This window comes from Anopheles merus, chromosome 2R (genome assembly GCF_017562075.2).
Source record: "Anopheles merus strain MAF chromosome 2R, AmerM5.1, whole genome shotgun sequence".
NCBI lineage: Eukaryota > Metazoa > Arthropoda > Insecta > Diptera > Culicidae > Anopheles > Anopheles merus.
The window spans coordinates 59,948,886-59,971,274 of record NC_054082.1 but is presented as its reverse complement, the minus strand read 5'-3'; the positions used below and the strand labels follow the sequence as shown (position 1 = coordinate 59,971,274).

General features: G+C 40.5%; 1 protein-coding gene across 4 annotated transcripts in view; it reads right to left on the bottom strand.

The window, feature by feature from the left end:
* LOC121589984 (cytochrome P450 306a1-like) overlaps positions 1 to 21,898 on the bottom strand; it is a 49,508-nt gene extending 27,610 nt beyond the window's left edge. Inside the window, exons 1-3 of one of the 4 annotated variants that reach the window (XM_041909289.1) lie at positions 20,291 to 20,942; positions 3,985 to 4,087; positions 65 to 482 (exon numbers count right to left, since the gene is read on the bottom strand). In XM_041909289.1, the coding sequence (XP_041765223.1) occupies positions 65 to 482; positions 3,985 to 4,087; positions 20,291 to 20,292 (523 nt within the window). In that variant the 5' untranslated portion in view covers positions 20,293 to 20,942. Of the gene's footprint in view, positions 1 to 64; positions 483 to 3,984; positions 4,088 to 20,290; positions 20,943 to 21,570 lie in introns of those variants that run through there. The other 3 variants (XM_041909292.1, XM_041909291.1, XM_041909293.1) reach the window with 3 other exon arrangements.
* Between the last annotated feature and the right edge of the window lie 491 nt (positions 21,899 to 22,389).

Sequence of the window (22,389 nt, the reverse complement as noted above, 5' to 3'; positions counted from 1 at the left end):
AAGAGAGCAACAACAAGATTAGGTTCAATTCCTTTTATTATTTTAATCGTGCTTGTTTACTTACCATGACCTCCCATTATACCGTGTGTTATAAACAAGGGTGCTCGACCGGTGGCTTCATCCTTTGAAAAAATGGTTCGAATTAAGGTAGGATCAGTTAGTACTACAGTATAAACTTGTCCCATCCACAACCCGTATATAGGACCATATTGTCGTGCAAGTCGAGAAAAAGTTTCGTATGGTTTAAGCGGGTCAATCAATGTTAAGCATCCAATGAATGGAAAACCATATGGTCCCGGAGGCTTTTTGTGTCGCTTCAACAAAGTTATGAAGATACAGCAAAACATTAAGAAAATTACTAAACACATCAACATTATCATTGTGTAACTGTATAATTTATATGAATATACAGTAGATCCTCGTATAATAAATCCGCTCCAGTAACTCACTCCTTGTACTTTACTTGAAATTTTGTTTTTAATCTGGAAAAGAGATAGAATGCAAAAAATGTAATGGGACACTGATTAATGGAATCATGAAAATGTTAGTTAATTACATGAACATAATTAATTTAAAGTAATCCCATATTATGTTTAAGTAATTACAGCTCGCCAGGCTCCGGTGGGCTTGTCATGTTGTAGGGGAAAGCGGGGTAAAATGGGCATGTTAAGCAGTTTACTAAATATTCCTTTGAATATGCCACAAAACATATACATAAACATAAAAAAAAACATTTTTTTTTCATCATTGTATTCCTCCACTAAGGATTAAAATTGCCAAATAGAATGAAAACAATTTAAAAACATGATGAAAACAACTTAAAAACAGTCTAATAAAAGCTAGCTAGCTAGGTATTTACATGTATTTGATAAGTATTTGTAATGCCGGTAAGAATATGTGCAAAGAGTAATACTCTAGTCAATGGAACTGAAATTAGATTTATCAAAAGCTTTTGACAGAACCTGGCGACATACAATTCTTGAACAGCTAAATTTGTGGGGTTTTGGAGGACGCATTACAGCGTACCTTCAAAGCTTCCTTTCAAATCACACATTCAAAGTTTTAATTGGAACTCAGTCTTCTGACATGCATGTCCAAGAGAATGGTGTTCCCCAGGGTGCCATTCTCTCCCCCACTCTTTTCCTGATTAGTGAAGAATCCCTCTTCCGCCCCATGCCCAGTAACATTAAATGTTTCATGTATGCTGATGATATAGTTCTTGTCTCAGCATCCAACAATAGAACCGAATCACGCACATCTTTACAAGAATGGGTCATTATAGTTCAGAAATGGTCACGTTGGACAGGTTACAAAATTTCACATTCCAAATCCAAAATACTTCACATCTGCAATAGCAAATATCATACACTAAAACCCATAACATACAATAACTCAGTAATACCAAACACAGGCACAGCCGATATCCTAGGAGTGACTTTTGATCGTCACTTAACATTTAAAGTACACACTGCACGGGTCAAAAGAGAAGCGAAGAACCGTATTAATCTTTTCAGAATGCTTGGAACCGGTCAACATCTCGCCTCCTGCCAAACACTACTTCAAATAATCAATAGCTGGCTTCTACCTAAACTACTCTACGGCATCGAAATAGTCTCCCGGCAACGGGAAAATTTCCAAAAACAAATTGCACCAATCTACCATACCGCCATCCGCTGTGCTACTGGGGCTTTCATCACAAGCCCCATAGCATCACTTCTGTGTGAAAGCGGACTTCAACCCTTGGACCACATCATCATCGACAAGATAGTAGCAGCTGCTGGACGAATGATGGAGAAAAACATCAAGGCCGATGTCCTTATTCAAAGGGCAAACGCCGAATTCACCACACTAACAGGGCAAACACTCCCCTCAGTCACCAAACTCATCCAAATCGGTAGTCGCCCTTGGTACTGCCACCCGCCACAAATAGACCGGACCATCAAAAATCAGCTTCGGGCTGGTGGCAATAGTGTCATTGCTAACCGTCATTTTGCCGAACTCGTTCAGCAAAAATACCATAACCACAATCTCATTTTCACAGACGGATCAGTACAAAACGGTTCCTCTGGCTGTGGAATCTACTCCAGTAGCGACAATAGCGCCATCCGAATACCAGACCATACCTCAATCTTCACCGCAGAAGCAATAGCCCTGGTTATTGCTGCTGATGAAGGTCTACACAGAGACAAACTTAACGTGTTCTTCACCGACAGTGCAAGTGTTCTTTAAGCACTTGAATGTGGAACCACCCGCGACCCGAACATCCAACAACTCTGCAGTATACCAGATCCACTCCAAGTAACATTCTGCTGGATTCCTTGTCACACAGGTATCCAGGGAAACGAAATAGCAGACCGACTAGCCAACGCAGGACGTAATAACCCGGCCTGCTGCCATAACACTCTTCCACGCCGTGACTTCATCCGCCTTAGCAAAACCATTATCGCCAATAGCTGGAATGGTTATTGGGTTAGCAGCGGCCGCTTTTTCCTGAGAACCATCAAGACCACAACACCACCATGGAAAGACCATCCATCAGACAAACTTAACGTGTTCTTCACCGACAGTGCAATTGTTCTTCAAGCACTTGAATGTGGAACCACCCGCGACCCGAACATCCAACAACTCTGCAGAATACCAGATCTACTCCAAGTAACATTCTGCTGGATTCCTTGTCACACAGGTATCCAGGGAAACGAAATAGCAGACTGACTAGCCAACGCAAGACGTAATAACCCGTTCTGCTGCCATAACACTCTTCCACGCCGTGACTTCATCCGCCTTAGCAAAACCATCATCGCCAATAGCTGGAATGGTTATTGGGTTAGCAGCGGCCGCTTTTTCCTGAGAACCATCAAGACCACAACACCACCATGGTGGTCACGACTCCGGATAGGACACACCCGGCTCACCCACACCTTTTTATTACAATAGTCAAGCCTACCACTATGCAGTTTCTATGGCGTCGACATCACCGTCCGTCACATCTTAACCGAATGCTATGGATACTCGGCGGAATGTATCACCTGCAAATTGGACTACAGCATCGACACCATCCTCTCACCAGATAGCGATTGCCAGCGTAAACTTTTAAAATTCCTCCGTATCACTGATCTTTATAAACAACTCTAACCAAAACCATATTTGTGACAGACAATCAACAGATAGTTTTAAGTAAACCGACCGGGTAGCCACAAATGGCTTGCAAAGAAGATTGTTAGACTTTAAGTATAGAATTAATCAAACGATTAAAAAAGGCGAATGAGGCTAATTGGCTCAAAGTCTTTATAAAAATAAAGAAAAAAAATGGAACTGAATATCGTGTTCGTCTGCACTTGCTCCAAAACATTTACAAGCGCCTTTGTAGCGGTCTAAGAGAACATCGATGGTGAAGTGGGTGGTGGGAGGAAAAAAATATCGGGCTAGGATTACATTCCTCAACTATGTATGTAACAGCAGCAAATATTAGGATTCTGCTAAAAAATCGTTGTTGAGCTTTTTGTGTCGCTTTTGTTTGATCGGATCAGTTTTGAACCGTTGTTCGCAAAATTGATAAGGTTCTCATGGCAGTTTCAAAATAATTTTTGAAAATCTTGAAAATAAAAATCACACACTTTGGTTTGCATTTTCAAAACAATAATTACAAGCGAAACAAAAAAAATTTGGTGATTTTTTTTTAGATTAAAAAAAATGTATTTTGATAATTACTCTTATAATACTTTTCGAAGTGTCTTTATTATTATGGTACGACCATAAATTTATTTTTTTGACATAAGTCGTGTAAAAACGAGTTAAAAACTTTGAAAAAATATACGAAGATGTAAAATAGTATTCTGCACAACTCATAGATTCACTTTTTTATCTATATCTTATCGATTTACCGCAAATCGCAAAAAACAACTGTTCATATAGTTGTGGTAGGCGCTGTATATCTTATTTTGCATTTTTCTTGGTTATTTGTTATGCAAGGGTTATGAAACTTACATGGTATTCGGAGAACACTCTAATGAATACATTTTGAGCTTTGGAAAGTATCTTTGTAGAGAAATAATGCTCAAATAGAAGGTGCCCATTTTGCCCCACATGCCTGTAGGGAATAAGATATGGTAGAAAATATAATAAAAAAGACGACGAGAGAAAGGTAGAATATCAACGGAAATCATAACCGAATAAACAGATAATCAAGATGTATATTGAAATCAGGCGAAAATGTCAGAACTGTCAAAACAAATGTCAGGCGAAAATAGAGGGGAATCGGGAAACGACAGGACGCGGAACAACGTGCTTCAGTCTTGTGGTGGTACTCACAACGGATACATCGAGTAATAAAAGTACAAAATAAGAGTACAAAAAAAGTTTTATTCAATGGAAGGTTTATTCGACGATCACGACAATGCCCATGTTGCTCCGCTTTTCCCTTACGCATGCAAACGGACGACCCAGCCCGTAAATTCCTCCTTAAAGACCGTTTACAAGGAAAGAGGAGACGTAGTATGCACAAATTGAGAAGACAGAATGGCGTAGAGGCGTCCGCTATTAAGGCAAAGGTAACGGATTTCGAACAATCCTGTGGCAGGCCAAGACCGCAAAGTAGCGCCGGATAAGTAAGTGAGTATGTAATCACATGTTATATACTACTTCTGTTGTGTTAGTTTGTATTCACTACTAAATTTGGACCGGTTATAGGGATACAAAACAGAAACTCATATGTGCATACTTGTTGCGTACCTCATTATGCAGTAAAAGCATATGTGGCAACCTTGCATATAATTGCAACGCACTGTAAAGTGCCGAAAGCTTGTAACTTTTTGAGCTTTTAACCTTTGTAGGGTTCCGTACACACCTTTACGCTTTCATGCCTATTGCAAAACTAATACGCGTTCCTCTATTAACACTAATACTACAAACTTATACTACCTACGCTAAGTAAGGATCATTACACTACTACCACGAAATCTTCAAGTTGAATTTGTACAGAATAAAATTAAGTCAGTCTTATCTCACAACCTATCTCGATCACATCTCTTTCCCCGTTAATTTTCTACAAATCGAAAGAACGCGCTAAACATATATGCGGATGTAGCGAAGTAAAACACTTCAAGTTAAAACAAAGTTCAAGTAAACAGATATCAAGCAAAACACGCCTCAAGCAATAGCGCGCGCTTCAGAAACGCAACAAACATAAACAGGTAGTCAACCGTTCTCACGGTTCAAAAGAGGAAGTAACTTTACGCAATTCATAAACCATAGGTATATGTCGCATTAAGTATAAATAAAACTTGTTATCAAAATAGTCATAGTTACAGCTAGCTGATCTATATGCGGTCAGCCACTAAATAGCATATAAGAGATAAAAACCTAAATAAAGTAAGCGCATTCGAACACAAACCTCAGAATCGCAGAATAAAGCACCGGCGTTGGGCGCTGCGACGGAGCAACACATCCGCCAGTAGCATTAATGGTGGTTCCAGAGAGGAACTAACGACCTCCTCGTAGTGAATAGCACGTGATTCAGTCCAGCATAAGCGCCGAAGTACCGCGAGTGAAATAGAATGGCAACTAAGTGCGTAAAACGGCACGATCGCCGAAAAACCGCGAGTAAAAGTGCGTAAACTAGTGAAGATCACAACCGTGAGTGATATAGATCGGCAATAAGGTGCGTAAACCAGCCCGACTGCCGAAACACCGCGAGTGAAAGAGAGTGAAATAGTAAGAATCAGCACCGTGCGTGGAATAGATCGGCATTTAGGTGCGTAAACCAGCACGACCGCCGAAACACCGCGAGTGAAAATGCGTAAAGTAATAGGAATCAGCACCGTGAGTGGAATAGAATGGCAACTAGGTGCGTAAACCAGCACGACCGCCGAAACACCGCGAATGAAAGTGCACAAAGCAGTAAAAATCAACACCAGGAGTGGAATAGAACGGCAAATAAGTGCGTAACTAAGCACGACCGCCGAAACACCATAAGAATAAGGTGACATCATAAACAAAACCCGAGAACCGTTAGCGAACACAAGAGCACGGAGGGTACTACCGACAACAATATAAACAAACCTACGGCAAAACGTCATAAAGCCAAATCAGCAAAAAGGTTTCGCCAACGTAGTGACCATTCGGTGGTTACACATCAAGGTCGGCGACAACGAAATAAAACAACGAGTAACAACCAAACAACTTAAGCTTCAATGGAAATAGCTGATTAAAAACAAAGTAATAACAATTAAAAGGATTTGGAGCGGTTACAAGAGGAATTAAACGAAGCCGCTAACGATCTTTACCATCGTGAAGCATTAATTCAAACAGAAATATTATTGCAGGAAAAGATAGATAATGAAAAACTAAACAGAGAATCATAGAAGCAATAAGTATAAGAAATAGAAAGTTTGCAGAAGACTCTTGAAGATCAAATCATAATAGAACCAAAAAAGCAGTAAACAAAACAATTGCTTAGTGAGAATGCTCTGAATCCCGAAAAAAACGAGTAAAATATTTCGCTTACCGAAAATATTAACATACTTGTAAGCGCACTAACTGTTAGTTCTTCTGCCGGCAAAAGTACGCTTATGGAACTTCCTGAATTTGATGGTAGTTATAAACTATGGCCTCGATTTAAAACGGCTTTTGATGAAACCACTAAGAAAATAAACTACCCAGGTGACAACTGTTCTACATTTTTAGCTTAAACTTCTTGTGAACAGCTCGATTTAACCCATTGGCTCATATAAACGCTTGAAAACATGGATGTGTGAGTGAACAACGATGTGTTGAAGCATTGATGTTTATGTCAGAACTTCGGTAGAAGCCGAACAAACAAGAAGCTTGCAGTTTCATTCTCGGTTTCCAACAACCAAAACACTGAGTAAGAAGAAATAAACGATCTATTCAGGAGTATCAGAAGAGCGGAGAAACGCAGGGAAAATAACAAAACAACGTGAAAGAGTGTTTTATAATAAACTTTTTGTTTGATACGGATTGAGTACGCATGTCTTGTTTTGGGCCGGTAGCTTGTGCACAACGTGATGACAATTCTCAAAATGGCACCAGAAAAAACGCTTCACTCTGACGTTTCATCTATTATACGAGGGCTGACAATAAAGTAAGGTCTCCAACGCTGCAACTTCGCCGGATCACGCGCTAGGCGAAATCTGGAAACACCGCCGTGTTCCTTGGTTCCCCCACTACCACTTTGCTGCTGGGTGAGGCTTCCCCGACCGCTCAGTCTTGGCTGAGCAACCGTCAACGATGGAGGTACCCCTCGCGTCAGCGTCCAAGTGCGAATTGCGTTCTGTAATACGTTTTTTGAGTGCGAAATAGGTGACACCTATTCAAATCCATCGTCAACTAGTTGAAGTTTACGGGGAAAAGTGTATGGACATAAAAAAACGTGTGTAAGTGGAGCCGCGAGTTCAATTCCGGGCGCACTAATGTTCACGACGAGGAGAGAAGTGGCCGACCGTCGGTCTCGGATGCGATTGTTCAAGCAGAGGAGGCAGAAATGCTCAAAAATCGCCGTGCGACAATTAGGGACTTGGGAGAGAAGCTTGGAGGAGTGTGTAGCAGCGAAACAATCCGTCATATCCTTGTGAACCTGCCCTGAAAAAACATTTCGGAGGGAAGAAGTTTGAAAGTGACGCGGAGGTTCAGAAAGAGGTCAACACCTGGCTGCGCGAGGCGGACGGAGAGTGGTATTCTGCCGGCATAGACAAGTTCATCGTGCGGATGCGCAAGGTGTTGGAAAAAATGGCGATTATGTAGAAAAGTAGCCAAGACCTTGGCCTTTCCAACGGTGTATCGCTTTTTGTAAATAAATATCATTTTCTATGAAAAAAAAATTGGAGATCTTACTTTATTGTCAACCCTCGTAATAAGCTTAAACTCTGCAATATCGCTTGCTCTTTAAGCCAGTTTTAAGCCTGCTCTTTAAGCTTTCAGCAACTCGAGAAACCCCGCTGTGCAAAGCGACGGAAGGCGTTATGGCGTTCTGAGAATTTTATCATGCCTTCCTTTTCTCTCCAACGGCAAATTTGTCGAGCAGCTCGTCGAGCTGCCCGTCCCTGGCTCCGCCTCATTCCCCTCGCCTGAGCGCGCTGTCGAAGGTTTTAATGTGTCGGTGCGTCAGACGACCAATCGCTGTCAGCCGTCGTCCGTGCTTTTTCCCTCCATAGCGCTATCTCTTTCTCGCGTGTGGACAATGCTCATGAGTTGCTGTGGCGCTTAAAAAACCGTTTACACACATTGCTGCGATGCATTTGAATTTTTACAAATCAAACAAAAAAAGCGCAATAAGTTCAATTGCTGCAATGTAAAAATGACTAAGGAATCGCTAGCTCACGCTGGAGGGTTTGCTGTGAAACGCGCTGAATCCTAATTCGCATTAACGCGTTCATCCCGGCGCTGATTTTCATCAACTTTCCTTTCCACCAGCACCTAGAACACAGGCTGGAAAGTTCACTGGCAGGCAGTGGGGCCTGCCATCGATCTGAATGTGTTAAGCATTAAGCATAACTTTGTTACACTAAGCTTTTTCTTTCGTATGTTGTAGATTACACAGATATGCTGAGCCGTCTGCGCAAGGGTATGAGCGTGCGTGTGTGTGCAAAACTGTCGCCAAATGTGTTTTTTTCCGAAATGTTATGATCCATCGGTCAAAGAAAGGAAGGTGTTCATGAAAGGCGGAAAGACGAATTGAGGCCCCTGTCAATGGTAACTGATGACAGGGAGGAGGGGGTAGTGGCACACAGCTGTTGGAGATTTAACAGTATTCTTAAATTGCCGGCGGGAAGGGGGGTGGCCATGGGACCCCTACGACCATCGGTCACAGGCCCTAAAATTGTAGTCGCCATGGGGGGAGGGGAGGTGCAAATGGTTTTCTCCAGCCACGGAGCCCTAAAGACCATCTTTCCGGGGGCCCTTGTCGCTAATAATCTGTCCACTTGTAGACATACGGCATACTACAGACTAGCGATCTTCGGCGACCGCCTAGTCCGCCTATCGTTAGGTCCGCCGCTGGTTCATGGCCGTGTTTTTTTTTTTTTATCGTGGAGGTGCATCCTTCCCCCTGCCTGCAGCGTATGCATCGAGCAGGAGATAGTGTGGCAGTATGCAAGTTGCACGCTGGATAGGAGCGGTCCCGCGGCACCGCCATCATTCCGCACATCTGCATGCCCGTCGTGGGTTCTAACCGCGTATGAACCGTCCGCCGTTGCAAAAGCTTGACTATCCGGCTACGTGGTACTCAAGTCCTGAAAAGGCCGGTATGATCGCGTAGGCCATAATGACAATAATAATAATGATAATAATAATAATAATAATAATAATAAGAAGAAGAAGAAGAAGAAGAAGAAGAAGAAGAAGAAGAAGAACTTAGCATAGCAGTCCACACTCGGGGAAGGTTTTTGTTTTGACTTTGGTGCTGCCGGGTCTACTGTTGTGGCGCGACAAATGCACGGAATGCACTCGACCAAAACATGAACCTACCGATCCGAACTCATTCCAAGGCATTGCCGGCAATCGGCGTCATGATAACGACAACAAACCAACAAGCCACCAGATTCTGGACGGACAGGTGCAGCACCATACGCGCACCGTAATAAACAGATCCAGAATCCTGTTTTGTATGGATTCAATTCAAAATGTTGTTTCCACTTGCATCCGCTAGCTGAATTGGAATGAAATGTGCTACATATCACACGCACGTTTGCTTCGATCGTTTGTCTTTTTAATACCCCCAACAGCAGAACCGGTCGCAAAGATGGTGGTGACAATCCAATGGTTGTATTTTCTCTCAGGTAGCGAAATCGAAAATGCATGGACTTTGTAGCCGCAGCGGATGAAAATGTACGCACCAGAATCAAATAGTTTTGGGGTTTCCACACGCACGCACACACACACACAAAAACACACACACACGCACGCGAGCACGCACGCACGCACACACACACGCACACATGCACGTACGCGTGTACGCGGGCAGGCACCCGCGAAAGCGCAAACGCAAGCACGCACCCACGAAAGCGCGAACGCAAGCACGCACTCCCCCCCCCCACCAGACCACCCCCCCCCCCCCCACTCCCCGCATGATCGATTACGGCTACCGTATCGGTAGAACGGCTGATTCAGCTATCTTGTAGCGCATCCTCATCCAAAGGGCCGAGCGAGGAGGGGGATTGCGGCATGGTAGAGTGAACGGTCACTTTCCCCGCGCTGTGTGTGTGTGTGTGTGTCGAGACCCAAAAACTCGAGACAGATTTCGGCACATTTCAAAAAAAAATATTTTATTGCCACTATACATTGCTACATGATGTTGACGCATCAAACATGTTCAAATTAAAAAATATTAGATTAGTGTTAGACGTTCTCCTACGCTTGTTTTAAATAGGCTTCTTCACCCTCAATTGGCAGGGGCATCGAATGGTCTCATCAGCAGCGGCACGAAATAAAATAAACCATCAATACACCGATAACACTTTGAGTCCCAATCCAGCTTCTCCCACAGCGCCTCAAGGTCATACAAAAATTAAATAAATGCTAACACCCACCAATAACAATACACAACCGCAATGCACATATATGAATCAACGCATATACCACAACACCCAATCAGCTGGCGGCAGGAAGGCACGGGCAGAAGCGCAAGTAAGGCAAGGCAGGGTGAGGGAGGTAGAAGCAGCGGACGAAAAAATGGGCGCCAATATTTTTAACTTTTTTGACCGTTTTTTTTTGCTCCGCCGCCACAAATAGTTCGTCCATTTCGCCAACAGATGGCGCTAAACTTGCTCGACCCAGCGCAGGGATCGCTGAAGTCCAGCGCGGGAGACCAGCCAAAATCTGCGCTGGCCAGCGCAGATTTTGGTACTTTTCCTGCGCTGGAAACTGCCCGAATTTGCGCAGCGGGTAAGGACAAAACGATATCCGATAATATGAGACAACTAGCTGGCCGAGCTCAGGGCAAACTAGCTAAGTTCGGCTCAAGCCGTTAAGTAGGGTCAAATAGGGTCAAGCAGATCAGCTGATCGAGGACCGCAGCGCCATCGAAAATTGTCAGTAGCAAAAAATAAAGCAGAAAGAACAGACTAATGTTTAAACTGTGCAATAAAGTCAAAATAAACTAGTTCTAGAAAAGTCTACCCAGCTACTCACCAAATTGTTACCAGGCGTAACAACACTCACTTTGCTATAGTAAACAAGAACAAGTTTCCACCTTAGCCTCGTCTAGTATGCAGCCGCAAAAAATGAATGAAGGTCACTGAACTCATTCCTCCTATCCGGTCCTGATGCTACCACCTCTTTATTTGGTGTAGTCATCAGATTCCGCGAACACGAAATTGCTTGCTTTGGTGATATAAAGGAAATGTTCCATCAGGTGTTGGTTAAGCAAGAAAATCAGCGTGCCCAACGTTTTTTGTACTGATAATCTCCTAACAAAGATCCTCAGGTTTACGTTATACAGGTAATACCATTTGGAGCAACATGTTACTTCCCAGCATGCGCACAATTTGTAAAAAATCAAAACGCTCTAAAATTCGAAAAACAAAACCCAAAGGCGGCGAAGACAATTCCCGATAATCATTACGTGGATGATTAGCTGGATAGTTTCACCAGTATTGAAGATGCTGCCAAAACAGTAAACGAAATCATGACAATTCATGATAATCCTAATTTTTTTATACGAACCAACCAATAATGCTGTTCGCGGATGTGTTGCTCCGTCGCAGCGCCCAACGCCGGTGCTTTACTCCGAGTCGGGTATATTTTTCCTTCGTCGACCGGAGAGTGCCTCCGACCATTAAGAAACGAGCGATTCTGAGGTTTGTGTTCGAATGCGCTTACTTTATTTAGGTTTTCATCTCTTACATGCTATTTAGCTGCTGAGCGTATATAGGTCAGCTATCTGTAACTATGACTTTTTTGATAATAAGTTTTTATTTATACTGAATGCGACATTTATCTATGGTTTATGAATTGCGTAAGGTTACTTCCTCGTTTGAACCCTCGAACAAAAACTGTTTTTCGAAATGTCTTAATAGTTATGTTACGACCATAGATTGGTTTTTTCGTAATACCGCACATTTTATTTTTTTACGGATTTTCCGCACATCGCGTAAAACGACTGTCCATATAGTTGTGGTAGGCACTGTATTAGCAAGGAACAAAAAAAAAGAAATGTTACTTATCCAAGATGCTTGGTATTCCCCGGTAATCATATACGAAGGGCCTCATCTATTCTTATCGCTTAGGGCCTCCGACACAGTAAACCAGCCACTGATTGCGACGCACCAGAAGATCGTCTGAAAACTGTACGGGCTCTACTAGCACAACGCGCATGAGGCTCAGCTCGTTAGACCAGCGGTCGGCAAAGTCCGGCCCGCGGGCCAAATGCGGCCCGCTGCAACATTCAATCCGACCCGCGAAAGGTGTTGACTGATTTTGAAAGATGTGAAGAAACTACTCGTATACAAATTACTGAATATCTTTAAGAATAACATTTTATACTATCGTACTCTTTCAACTTTGATGAAAGTACTATGGAATGACGGATCGTTCGGTATGTTCAACTCGTGATCAATATCCCCGTAACGTTTACAAGAAAAAAATGCCTTTTTTTGGCTAGCTGTAAACCAAAACTAGTTAGATATAATTTCTTAACATGTACATAATTTGAAAGGTAATTATTTAAGCTTCCTTGGTCAAATAAATCTAAGACTTTGGGAGATGCCTTTCATCAGTTATCCGGAATTTTCGCCATTATTCCGGATCCGCAAAATTCAATGGAACACATGTGACGGATGTTGTACCACTTTACGGACTAGGATATCATGTCAAAATTCTACCGAAACTCACCTAATATGAACGTATTGAGTTTTGGCGTCATTGTTTGCCATTGCGAAGTCAGTGGACGCGATTTCTGCCTCCTGATATGTGTGTTAATTTTCCCATACTATTTCACTGTTTGGCGGGTGGCATCGATCTCCCATGCCAAGATAACTCAGTAATGTAGCCACTTGTGCATCTGTCTTCATTTTTAGCTTTTTTGGAACCTCAAAAATGAACCTGGGCTCTCCTGCGATGTTTTGATGGTTGCCTAATAGAGCCAAGATGTTGGTGATCAATACGCAGACATGTTCTTCTGTCGACATACTTCTGTACGCAGTCCATTTAAGACGCTACGGGGTGTCATTCGTTGATCGCGCACGCTTCTACGTTGGTTGGTTCACCTTTTGGTCATCATGTTTAGAGTTCGACTGACAGATGTGTCAAGATAAGGTGACTGATAGAGGTTGTCTGTTGTCTCATGGGCAACATAACTTATCAATTGATCTGACATGGCATGACATCTGACTTGTCCATAAAGCATTTTTATAATTACTGAATCTATGTATCATCCCCGGAATATATTCAATATTTTTTGCGGCGTGGGAAGATGGGGTGTTCAAGAAGCGATATTGATCCGATTTTGTTATTTTTTTACTGATCACATTTTTATCTACCTATTGCCGACTCTCAAATGATTAAAAATTAGAATTAGTTTTAAATTAATACTTGGATGCAATAGCGGGTTTACAGTGTCTGGGGCCCTGAGCAGTAAGAATTGTTGAGGCCCCTTTGTACTTCATTACCGGGGGGTACTCGGCATCCGTCTTTGATTATGTAACATTTCAACTTAAATTTTGTTGCTGCCGGGGGGGGGGGGGGGGGGGGGGTGCTTAGGGTTCGTCTAGCGCGGGGCCCAATGTCCATCACTAACAGGGCCTCCTTAGGCCTCCTTGCTAATACAGTGCTATATTCTATCAACTGTTATGGACTGTTATGGACTACAGATTCCGGGGCCCCTCTTTTACGGGGCCCCCCGCAATTGCTTAGTTGGCTTACCGTTAAATACGTCAATGCTTGAATGATATAATTACAGAAAAACAACAATAATACCCAAAATGTTTCTAATAGATATGAATGTAATAATTTAAGCGCAATAATAAAAACTCCGCATTCACCTGACCCGCGGCACTCGATCATTTATTAAAGTTGGCCCTTTGCCTCAAAAGTTTACCGACCGCCGCGTTAGACGATCAGCAGTCCACAGACGAAACCCCGAAACGGTGGCAAACATTTATCTCAATCGGGCTAAGGTTTTGCGTACGGTTATCATAACCGTGCTGTCTGTGTATCTGTTACCATGCAGTCGTGTATATGAGCGATCGTCACTTGTCACATAAAAAATAAAATAAAATAAAGCAAAACTTGTCAATATTTTCATCAGTCTCTTCTTCTTCTTCTTTGACTCAACAACCGATGCCGGTCAAGGCCTACCAACGCACTTGTGGGGTTGGCTTTCAGTGACTTATTGATTTCCCCCCATAGCAGGATAGTCAGTCCTACGTATGGCGGCACGGTCTATTTGGGGCTTGAACCCATGACGGGCATGTTATTAAGTCGTACGAGTTGACGACTGTACCATGAGACCGGCTTAAATCATAAAAAAAATCATCAGTCTCTACATATTTCAAAACAGGGTAATAGTTAGGATTATTCTTTATTCTAAAATTTTGCTCGGGGTTTTTCATTTTTTTCAACAACTGCAATCCTAAACTTTAATCCACAAGAGTATCCATTGTACACTGTACAAGCATTTTCACATTAATAAAAACTTGTATACTACTACTAGTCAAAACAGAGGAATAATCATTTCATCTTTTTAATGTTTGGTTCCTATTCACGATTACCAGTTGATTTTGACTGGATTTTTTCCAATTGTCCGTGCAGCTTTGCTTCGTCTCGTGTGAGTTTTTGTAGTGTAAGGATAGTTTTAAGAACAATTGCGATATAATGTAAGAGAAATAAAGCAGTCTCAGTCCAACCGTACACGATGCAACAGAGCTCCTCTGCGACAGAACATTTTGGCGACGAGGATAATTAACCAGTTATTAAAATCGAAAAGATGAGCGCTACAATTGGAGTGATTGAACCCTACGTTATGGGTGACAATTTTAAAGAGTACGTGGATCGAGTGGAGATTTTTTCTTCTGACGAACGATGTCCCCGAGGATAAAAAGTTGCCCATCTTTGTAACGAAGGCGGGAGCATCTTTGTATTCTGTAGTTTTGAGGCTATGCGCGCCAGAGGATGCAAGGAAAAAGTCGTTTGTGAAATTGGTGAAACTGCTAACGGATCATTTCAAGCCCACTGTCAATATCGTGGCTGAAAGGCACCAGTTTGGAAAGAACAAGCAGACAGCAGAACAATCTGTGGTAGATTACATCATCGCACTTAAGTCTTCCGCTCAGTCGTGCAATTTCGATGAATTCTGTAACGATATAGAAATTTGTTTCTCTTAGAGTCAAAAAATGTTGAATCACCGAGCTTTGGGTGGAAACTTTATTGTGTCGGAGTTTTTGAACACCTTTAAAAAGTTTTTACTAATCTCGCTCGCTGTCGTGATGCTACTGTCCCAATCGCGATGGCGAGGAACCCGATTCCTAATCCTAAGGTCATTCGCCGTCCCTGTACCCGAACCCGTTACAGTGCCCTCTGTAGGTGAGATTAAGGAATCTCTCGCGATCGCAAGTCCTGATTGTTTGGCTGTCAGCTGCGGTGACAGTTCTGCTCTGTTTGTTTACGATCGTCGCAACACCCCACCCCATGAACCGGTTATCTGCCAACCTTCTTACCGGTTTCACTTCATGTGCTTTGGCGATCTATAAAATAACTTCCTTCCTAATATCTAATAACTTCGATTCCTGACTTGCGCTCCCTAGTCGTATAACATTTTTTTGTGTTTCGCTTTCCGTCTGCTATCGTAGCGGTAAAAATCGTAGCGGCCGATGCCATCGAGTTTGTACGGGTTATGAGCGACGGCTGTTGTGTATCGTACGCATTATTGTTGCTGCTGGGATTGTCGCTACAAATGTTTGGTTGGCTGCAAATGCTTGCATTCGGCCGTGATAGCGGTTGTTTATAGACCGCCGTGCTGCTGGACGGTGTCAGGATTCGTCGACGCTGCTGTTCCTGCTGTATGTTTTTGGTAATATATTGTAACGACCAAGCTTTTTACTGGTAGCGGTAGCCGTTATATTAATAATATTAATTGGCCGTTTTAATAAGATTTAAAACAATTCGGAAGAGTATATTTATACATCGTAATATTTATATGCAGACGTCAGTGGCTACGTCTGTTCAGTTCAATGTCGCGCCAAGAAGAGTGCTTTATTCTATAACAGTTCATCTTGCACAACGGGTGCTCCAGCGATCGGAATGTAATAGGTTTATACTGCTGTTCTTGGGGTTCGGGGGGGGGGGGTGCTTTGGGGGGTAAAAGTAAGGCTCAGTCCAAAGTGGGTAGAAAGGAGGTGTCGTCATACAGAGCATTTGGCCATCAAGGCTTTAGAAAAAAGCACAAAACCAGGATCGACGGCAGTTGTCAAATGCGACGAATGTTGCTGGTATACGGGTATGATAAATGAATTGTTTTCGTTTAACAAATATTTGTATAGCTCTATAAACTTGTATTTTGCATCTACACTTTATAAATCGGCATTTTCAACGTGATATTGCGGCTGCTGTCTGTATACAAATATCGACGGCTGTTGTCAAACTGAATCTCAAAATGGCAACATGCCAAACGCTAAGAATACACCTCCTCTATATTCCACCTTGGGCTCAGCCCTCTACGTTACACAGGAAAAGCGTTACATGCCTTGAAAAATTCCCAAGCAACATTTTTATTATAGTTTTGTCATCCACGCGACCAACCAGAGTGCATTATTTTAAAAAAGAATATTTTCAACTGCTATTTGCAACCGCAAATAAAAAAAATTCTAGCGGTGCAATGCAATTATGATTTAGATGGCCGCAAACATAGATTTGATAAAAAAAATATTTTTTCAAATATTTAACTCAATTAAAAATATTTTACATATTTTTTATGTTCTACTTATTGGAAATATTACTTCAATTTAAAGTTTCAAGGGTTTTTTGATTTTTTCTTGCAACCGCCATACCCGGGTATTCCACACGTATTGATGCAAAAAAATAACGATTTTTTTAGGGAAACAATGCTTTCTATATTTTAACGCTCTAAGCAAGTAATGCCAACCATATATTCTCTTCTATTTAATTTATTCGTTAAGTTTTTTCATTTTATTATAAATATAACGGTCAAATTGAAATTTTGAATAGCTTAAATTTGACTCAAAAATAAGCACAATACGAAAAAAGGAAGAAGAGAAACGTCATTCTCCTTACATAATGTATGGAATACCCGGGTATGCTGGTTGCCAACTTACGTGGTAAAGCTAAAAAAAAATAAAATAAAATACTTACAGGCTGTTTAAAATTACAACTTATGCACCAAAAAATCATGAATTAAAAGTATGGCGGCTACGGAAAATTTCAGGTCAATAAAAGCAATGAATCAAAAGTTATAGCAGTTCGAAGTTGAAAAAAAAACCCGGGTATCCGGTTGCCAACTTAACGGTAAAAAACATCATCTTGGCACATTCTGCGAACCGCGATTATCTCGTCTATCTATCAGATTTTATAACACAATTGACAGCTCAAGTCATACGCGATTTTCGCGGAACCGCGACGATCTCGGTTCGTCTATTTCCAGCCTTAACGGTAAAAGCCGAGTCAATGCAATAGCTTAAATCAAAATTATATATTTTTAAAATGCATTTTTGCTAGCGTAAAAGTAGCTAATCCCACTTCACACTTCACAAAGAAAGCACGTTTAGCTTCTTCGGTTTTCAAGCAGCAAATTGTACCGGTTTATTTCTAGCATTTTGATCAAAGTGGAATGTATAATGAGGTGTAGTTATAGCGCTTTTGGCGACCCCCCCCCTCCCTGGGCTCCGATTTTGACAGATGGTTTTCCGCTTGTATATGTATTGATGGATTGTTTACGTTTTGCATGGTCAATATTTGGTGGAAATCAATTTGGGTGAATATTTTAGTTTATTAGAACACAGTCCGTGATTTTAAATGGAAATTTTCCTTCGAGAACTTGAAGCGTTCGCCAAACGCGGAAAACTAACTGTCAGTTTTCTTCGTCGATTCTTCTTCCACCTAGCTGTCAAAACGGGCTTATAACTTAACCTGATATCTTTACGGTCCTTGGTTTATACTTATTATATGACCGTATCAATAAACGATGCGCAATTTCAGATTGCGCATATATTTATCTGTCAAACGGCTCGGTTTGATATATTTATCCGTCAAAAAAATATATATATCTCGTACATATAAGTGCCGATTATGTGACTCAACAGCTTGAGAAAAAGTATCAAAAATGCTCATTTTCTATTATGATCCGTGTTAGAGCACTCGATTTGTCTCTGGTTTGATATATACAACTGAACGAAGGTCATTTGCATTACCTGACTCAAACGGAGACCGTTTTTTGTCAAACAGCTTTCCGTCAGGTTAAAGCTACGGAAAACGTTTTGTTTTACGGTTTAACTACTAAATACATATATTTAAACCACACGAATTGCATGTAATTACATTCAAAAGGGGTTTTTTGTAATTATTCATTACAAAAGGGTGGGAATAACAAAATACACAGAAATTAGAAAATCATACCACAAGCGCTACTTTGCATGACATTGCCAAACACATTTAAAGAACAATAATATGCCACACGTAGAAATTATTATAAATTGGTACGATACTTCCTGCGTTACGCGTTGCAGATTGTTATGACAAACAAATCCATTTCAGATCAATTTGGTAGCAATGTCTCGAGTCAACGAAAGAAGTCTCTAACAAGCTTGTATAATACCGATTTCGTTTTAGTTCGTGTAGCGCGATTTTGATTTACACATTTCCGTTTGAATCAGATAATCGACACTATAATCCTGAAAATTTATGCGCAATCTTGGCGCAATCTGAAATTGTTTGGAAATGACGTTTATAGCTCAGGGTTGGCTACGCGAATTGACATATATTTTGATAAAACGAATATATGCGCAATCTGAGATTGCGCATCGTGTTTTAATACGATGAGCTTATGATTTATGACATAAACGATTTTTCGTTTTTGAATCAAAACAGTGTTTTCCATGTCCCTTTCGACTGTATACATTGTTATTCATCGCGTAAAAAATGTTATTCCACAAAGATCGGACATTTGATTTCCATCCCAACATTTATAACTTCTTCAGCATGATTTTCAACACCTCTCTGGACTCAACCCGGATTTTGTTTGACAGTTCTTTGTTATGTGTAGAAAATCATGTGTTGAAACTGAAATTTCATGTTGAAGCAAATACACCCTTTGAAAGCTGTTGAAAACCATTTGGGATGCGGTGAATAATTATATGCACATTTGAAAGTGACTTGGAAAACCCTGTAATGATTTTTTTAACACAAATATTGATTACCATACATAAATATTCAAGTAAGGGTAGTTAAGAAATCTGCATAAATGTGTATGTAATGTTTTTGTTTCGTTTTGTTTTGTTTTTAAACAGAATTTGAGTCAATTGTCCTTATTTGCCTCTTTATATGTAAAGGTCATCAACTATAGACCACTGTAAATTATCAAAATCAAAACCGAGTAAGTCGTATCTCGAGGTTCGCCTGTATTAGAGGTGTTGCTTACATTTTTGGTTGTGTGGATAAGTGTGTCGATGGACTATGTTTAGACGGTACAGGTGGTCCCCGAGATACACGGTACCTCTTATACGCGGATTCGGAGATACACGGTTTTCTATATTTGACAATTATTTCAGCAAATTGTACTGATTTGACACATCAATTGTAAATTGCAAAATAATTTTCGTTTTGATCGAATGTGAAGAACTATTTCAAAAGGTTTTTAACTATTATATTCAATCAGACTCATATCAAATAATTCATAAAGTGACTAAAAGCGCCCCCTACTTGCAAAATTATACGAATATTAGTGATATTTTGGCTGGAAATCACGAGATTCGAGAAATCACGAGGAGATGGAAATCGCGGAAATTCGAGATACGCGGTATTTTGCGGCCGTTTTCGGTCCCCATGAACCGTGTATCTCGAGGACCGCCTGTATACGGAAAGAAAGTTCTCGTGTTTTACAATAATCTCAAAAACAGAATCACACTAATGAGGTCGAAAAAATGGAGTTACTTATATACGCTCGATCAAAAGTGTGAATGATTCATTTGTAATATAATACACACTAAACTTGTACGCTTTTTCACAGATATGTTGACGTTCTCCATAATAAAAGCTAAGAATTATGGCTCTAGCATGCTTACAATGGGTATTGAAACGATGATACAATATCCTAAACGAAAAAAACACTTACATATCACTTGCTGAATCAATGATTATGACCGACTAACATAGAAATATTTCGCAGAAAAATACTGTCACGATTTTAAATTCCTAAAACCAGATGTACCAGATGTCTAAAATACAAACACTTCACGATGCTTCGGTTCCTACTGTCCAATAACCACTGCAGCCAGCTCTTCACAACCTCCACATAAATATCTTTCAACACCACCAAATTTGGAATTCCAATTGATTCAGACTTGTAAATGTAAACACTGTAAATCATTTATTCACTCCATTTATTCAAAAAAAATGTTGTGCGTAACTTCCGAATGCTGTTTATCGAAGAACTGCATAGCTAGCAAAAGCCAGAGGCGAGCGTTCGTTCAGTTTTATTTTTTCTTATTTTTAGTTTTCTTCTCATTCAATTAGCTTCATTCCATTTTTGGTTTACTTTCGTTTACGTTCCATCAATAAGCACAACACAACAAGAAAACAAGGAATGAAGGATTTTTCTATTTCGCTCTCATTCCATTTAAACCATTGATTTCGTTTCAGTTAAAACTGAAAGAGTGTATTTTGTAACAATATTTCTAGAATTTTCTTTTATTTACATATGTTAACACGTGAACCGGTAACTACGTGCACTGCATACGTGTTTATGTATGGCCGGTCATTCCTAATTATTTCCAACTTATCAAATAGCAATGAGCAAGCGTCGAACATAATAATAACCCCAAACCGTAGCATATTGCGGCAATAGAAAAAAGTAAACAAATACTTTGGCTGATAGAGAGAAATTAATTTCAAGGTTCTTTTTATATTGCAAAAAATACTTGAACAATCATTAAATTGTTTCCAACATAACACAATTTATAAGTAGTGTTTCAAAGATTTAATAGAAATAATGTTGTATAATCTGAACATGAAAAAATGAAAATGGTAGAATGAAAAAATTATGCGAATTATAATGAAAGAACTTCAATACAATCAATTCATTACGCATTAAAACCCATGAAATAGTATGTATACAACGAAGCATATGAACGGAAGCTATTTCCATGTATAAGAATCAATGAACTAACAAATAATGTGCATTAACTTACATATAATCAACTTACATGTTACATATAAATGGACTTGGCAAAATATATGTTATTGATACATCTTACCGATGACCAACTTTAACATCCTTCCTTTCGATCCCTTTAAACCCGTTTTATTATTTATTTAGTGTTTGGCCTTTCTAGCTTACTTTCCTGGTTTAATTGTTCGTTTCTTCTTCTTCGTATTATTGGCCTAACGACTTACGCGGTCATGTCGGTGTTTGGAGGCTTTCGAAACTTGTTTAGTACCACGGTGCCGGAGAGTCAGTCCTTGCTATGCAGGGATTGTCAATATGAGGCTTGAACCCACGACGGGCATGTTGCTAACACTTGAAGTGCTGCGTCATATTGATCGGTTTGATTCTCTTCTCTTCTTGATTCTCTTTAGAACGAATAAGTGAGGAAAGAGAGAACGAGAATGATATATGCAACGCCACTTATCGCAATGAAACAAAAAAGCGTTAACAGTCGCACAAGAAATTGACGATCTCTTGTCATCGATACTTGTTCCCTCACAGCACTGCGATGTCCGGCCGGCGGTCAAAGTGTTAATTTGTGCGAATTGAACACTGTACCACAATGCCTTCGTAGCTATTCCAAAGAACAGTGATAGAAAAGTAGGTGGTGCGAAGGGAAAAATGGCCTTAAAGCAGCGGTCGGCAAACTTTTGAGGCAAAGGACCAAATTAAGTAAATGATTGAGTGCCGCAGGCCGGGAGAATGCGGTATTTTTTTATTATTGCACTTTAATTATTACATTTTAAACTTTTAAAAACTTTTTAGGTATAATTGTTATTTTTCTTAAATTATATCATCCAAGCATCGTTAAAAATTGAAGATACCTTCTTTAAAAACTAATAGTAATCTTTAAACATTTGAGAATCGGCAATAGCTTGCCGATTTAGAATGTGATCAGTCTAAAAATGGGGCCCTTCACGATGCTAGTCAGTTTTTTGTATGGAGTTTGACAGTTGGAGGCTGAAATCATGTAAACACTCCATACAAAACCACACTCAAAACTAGCT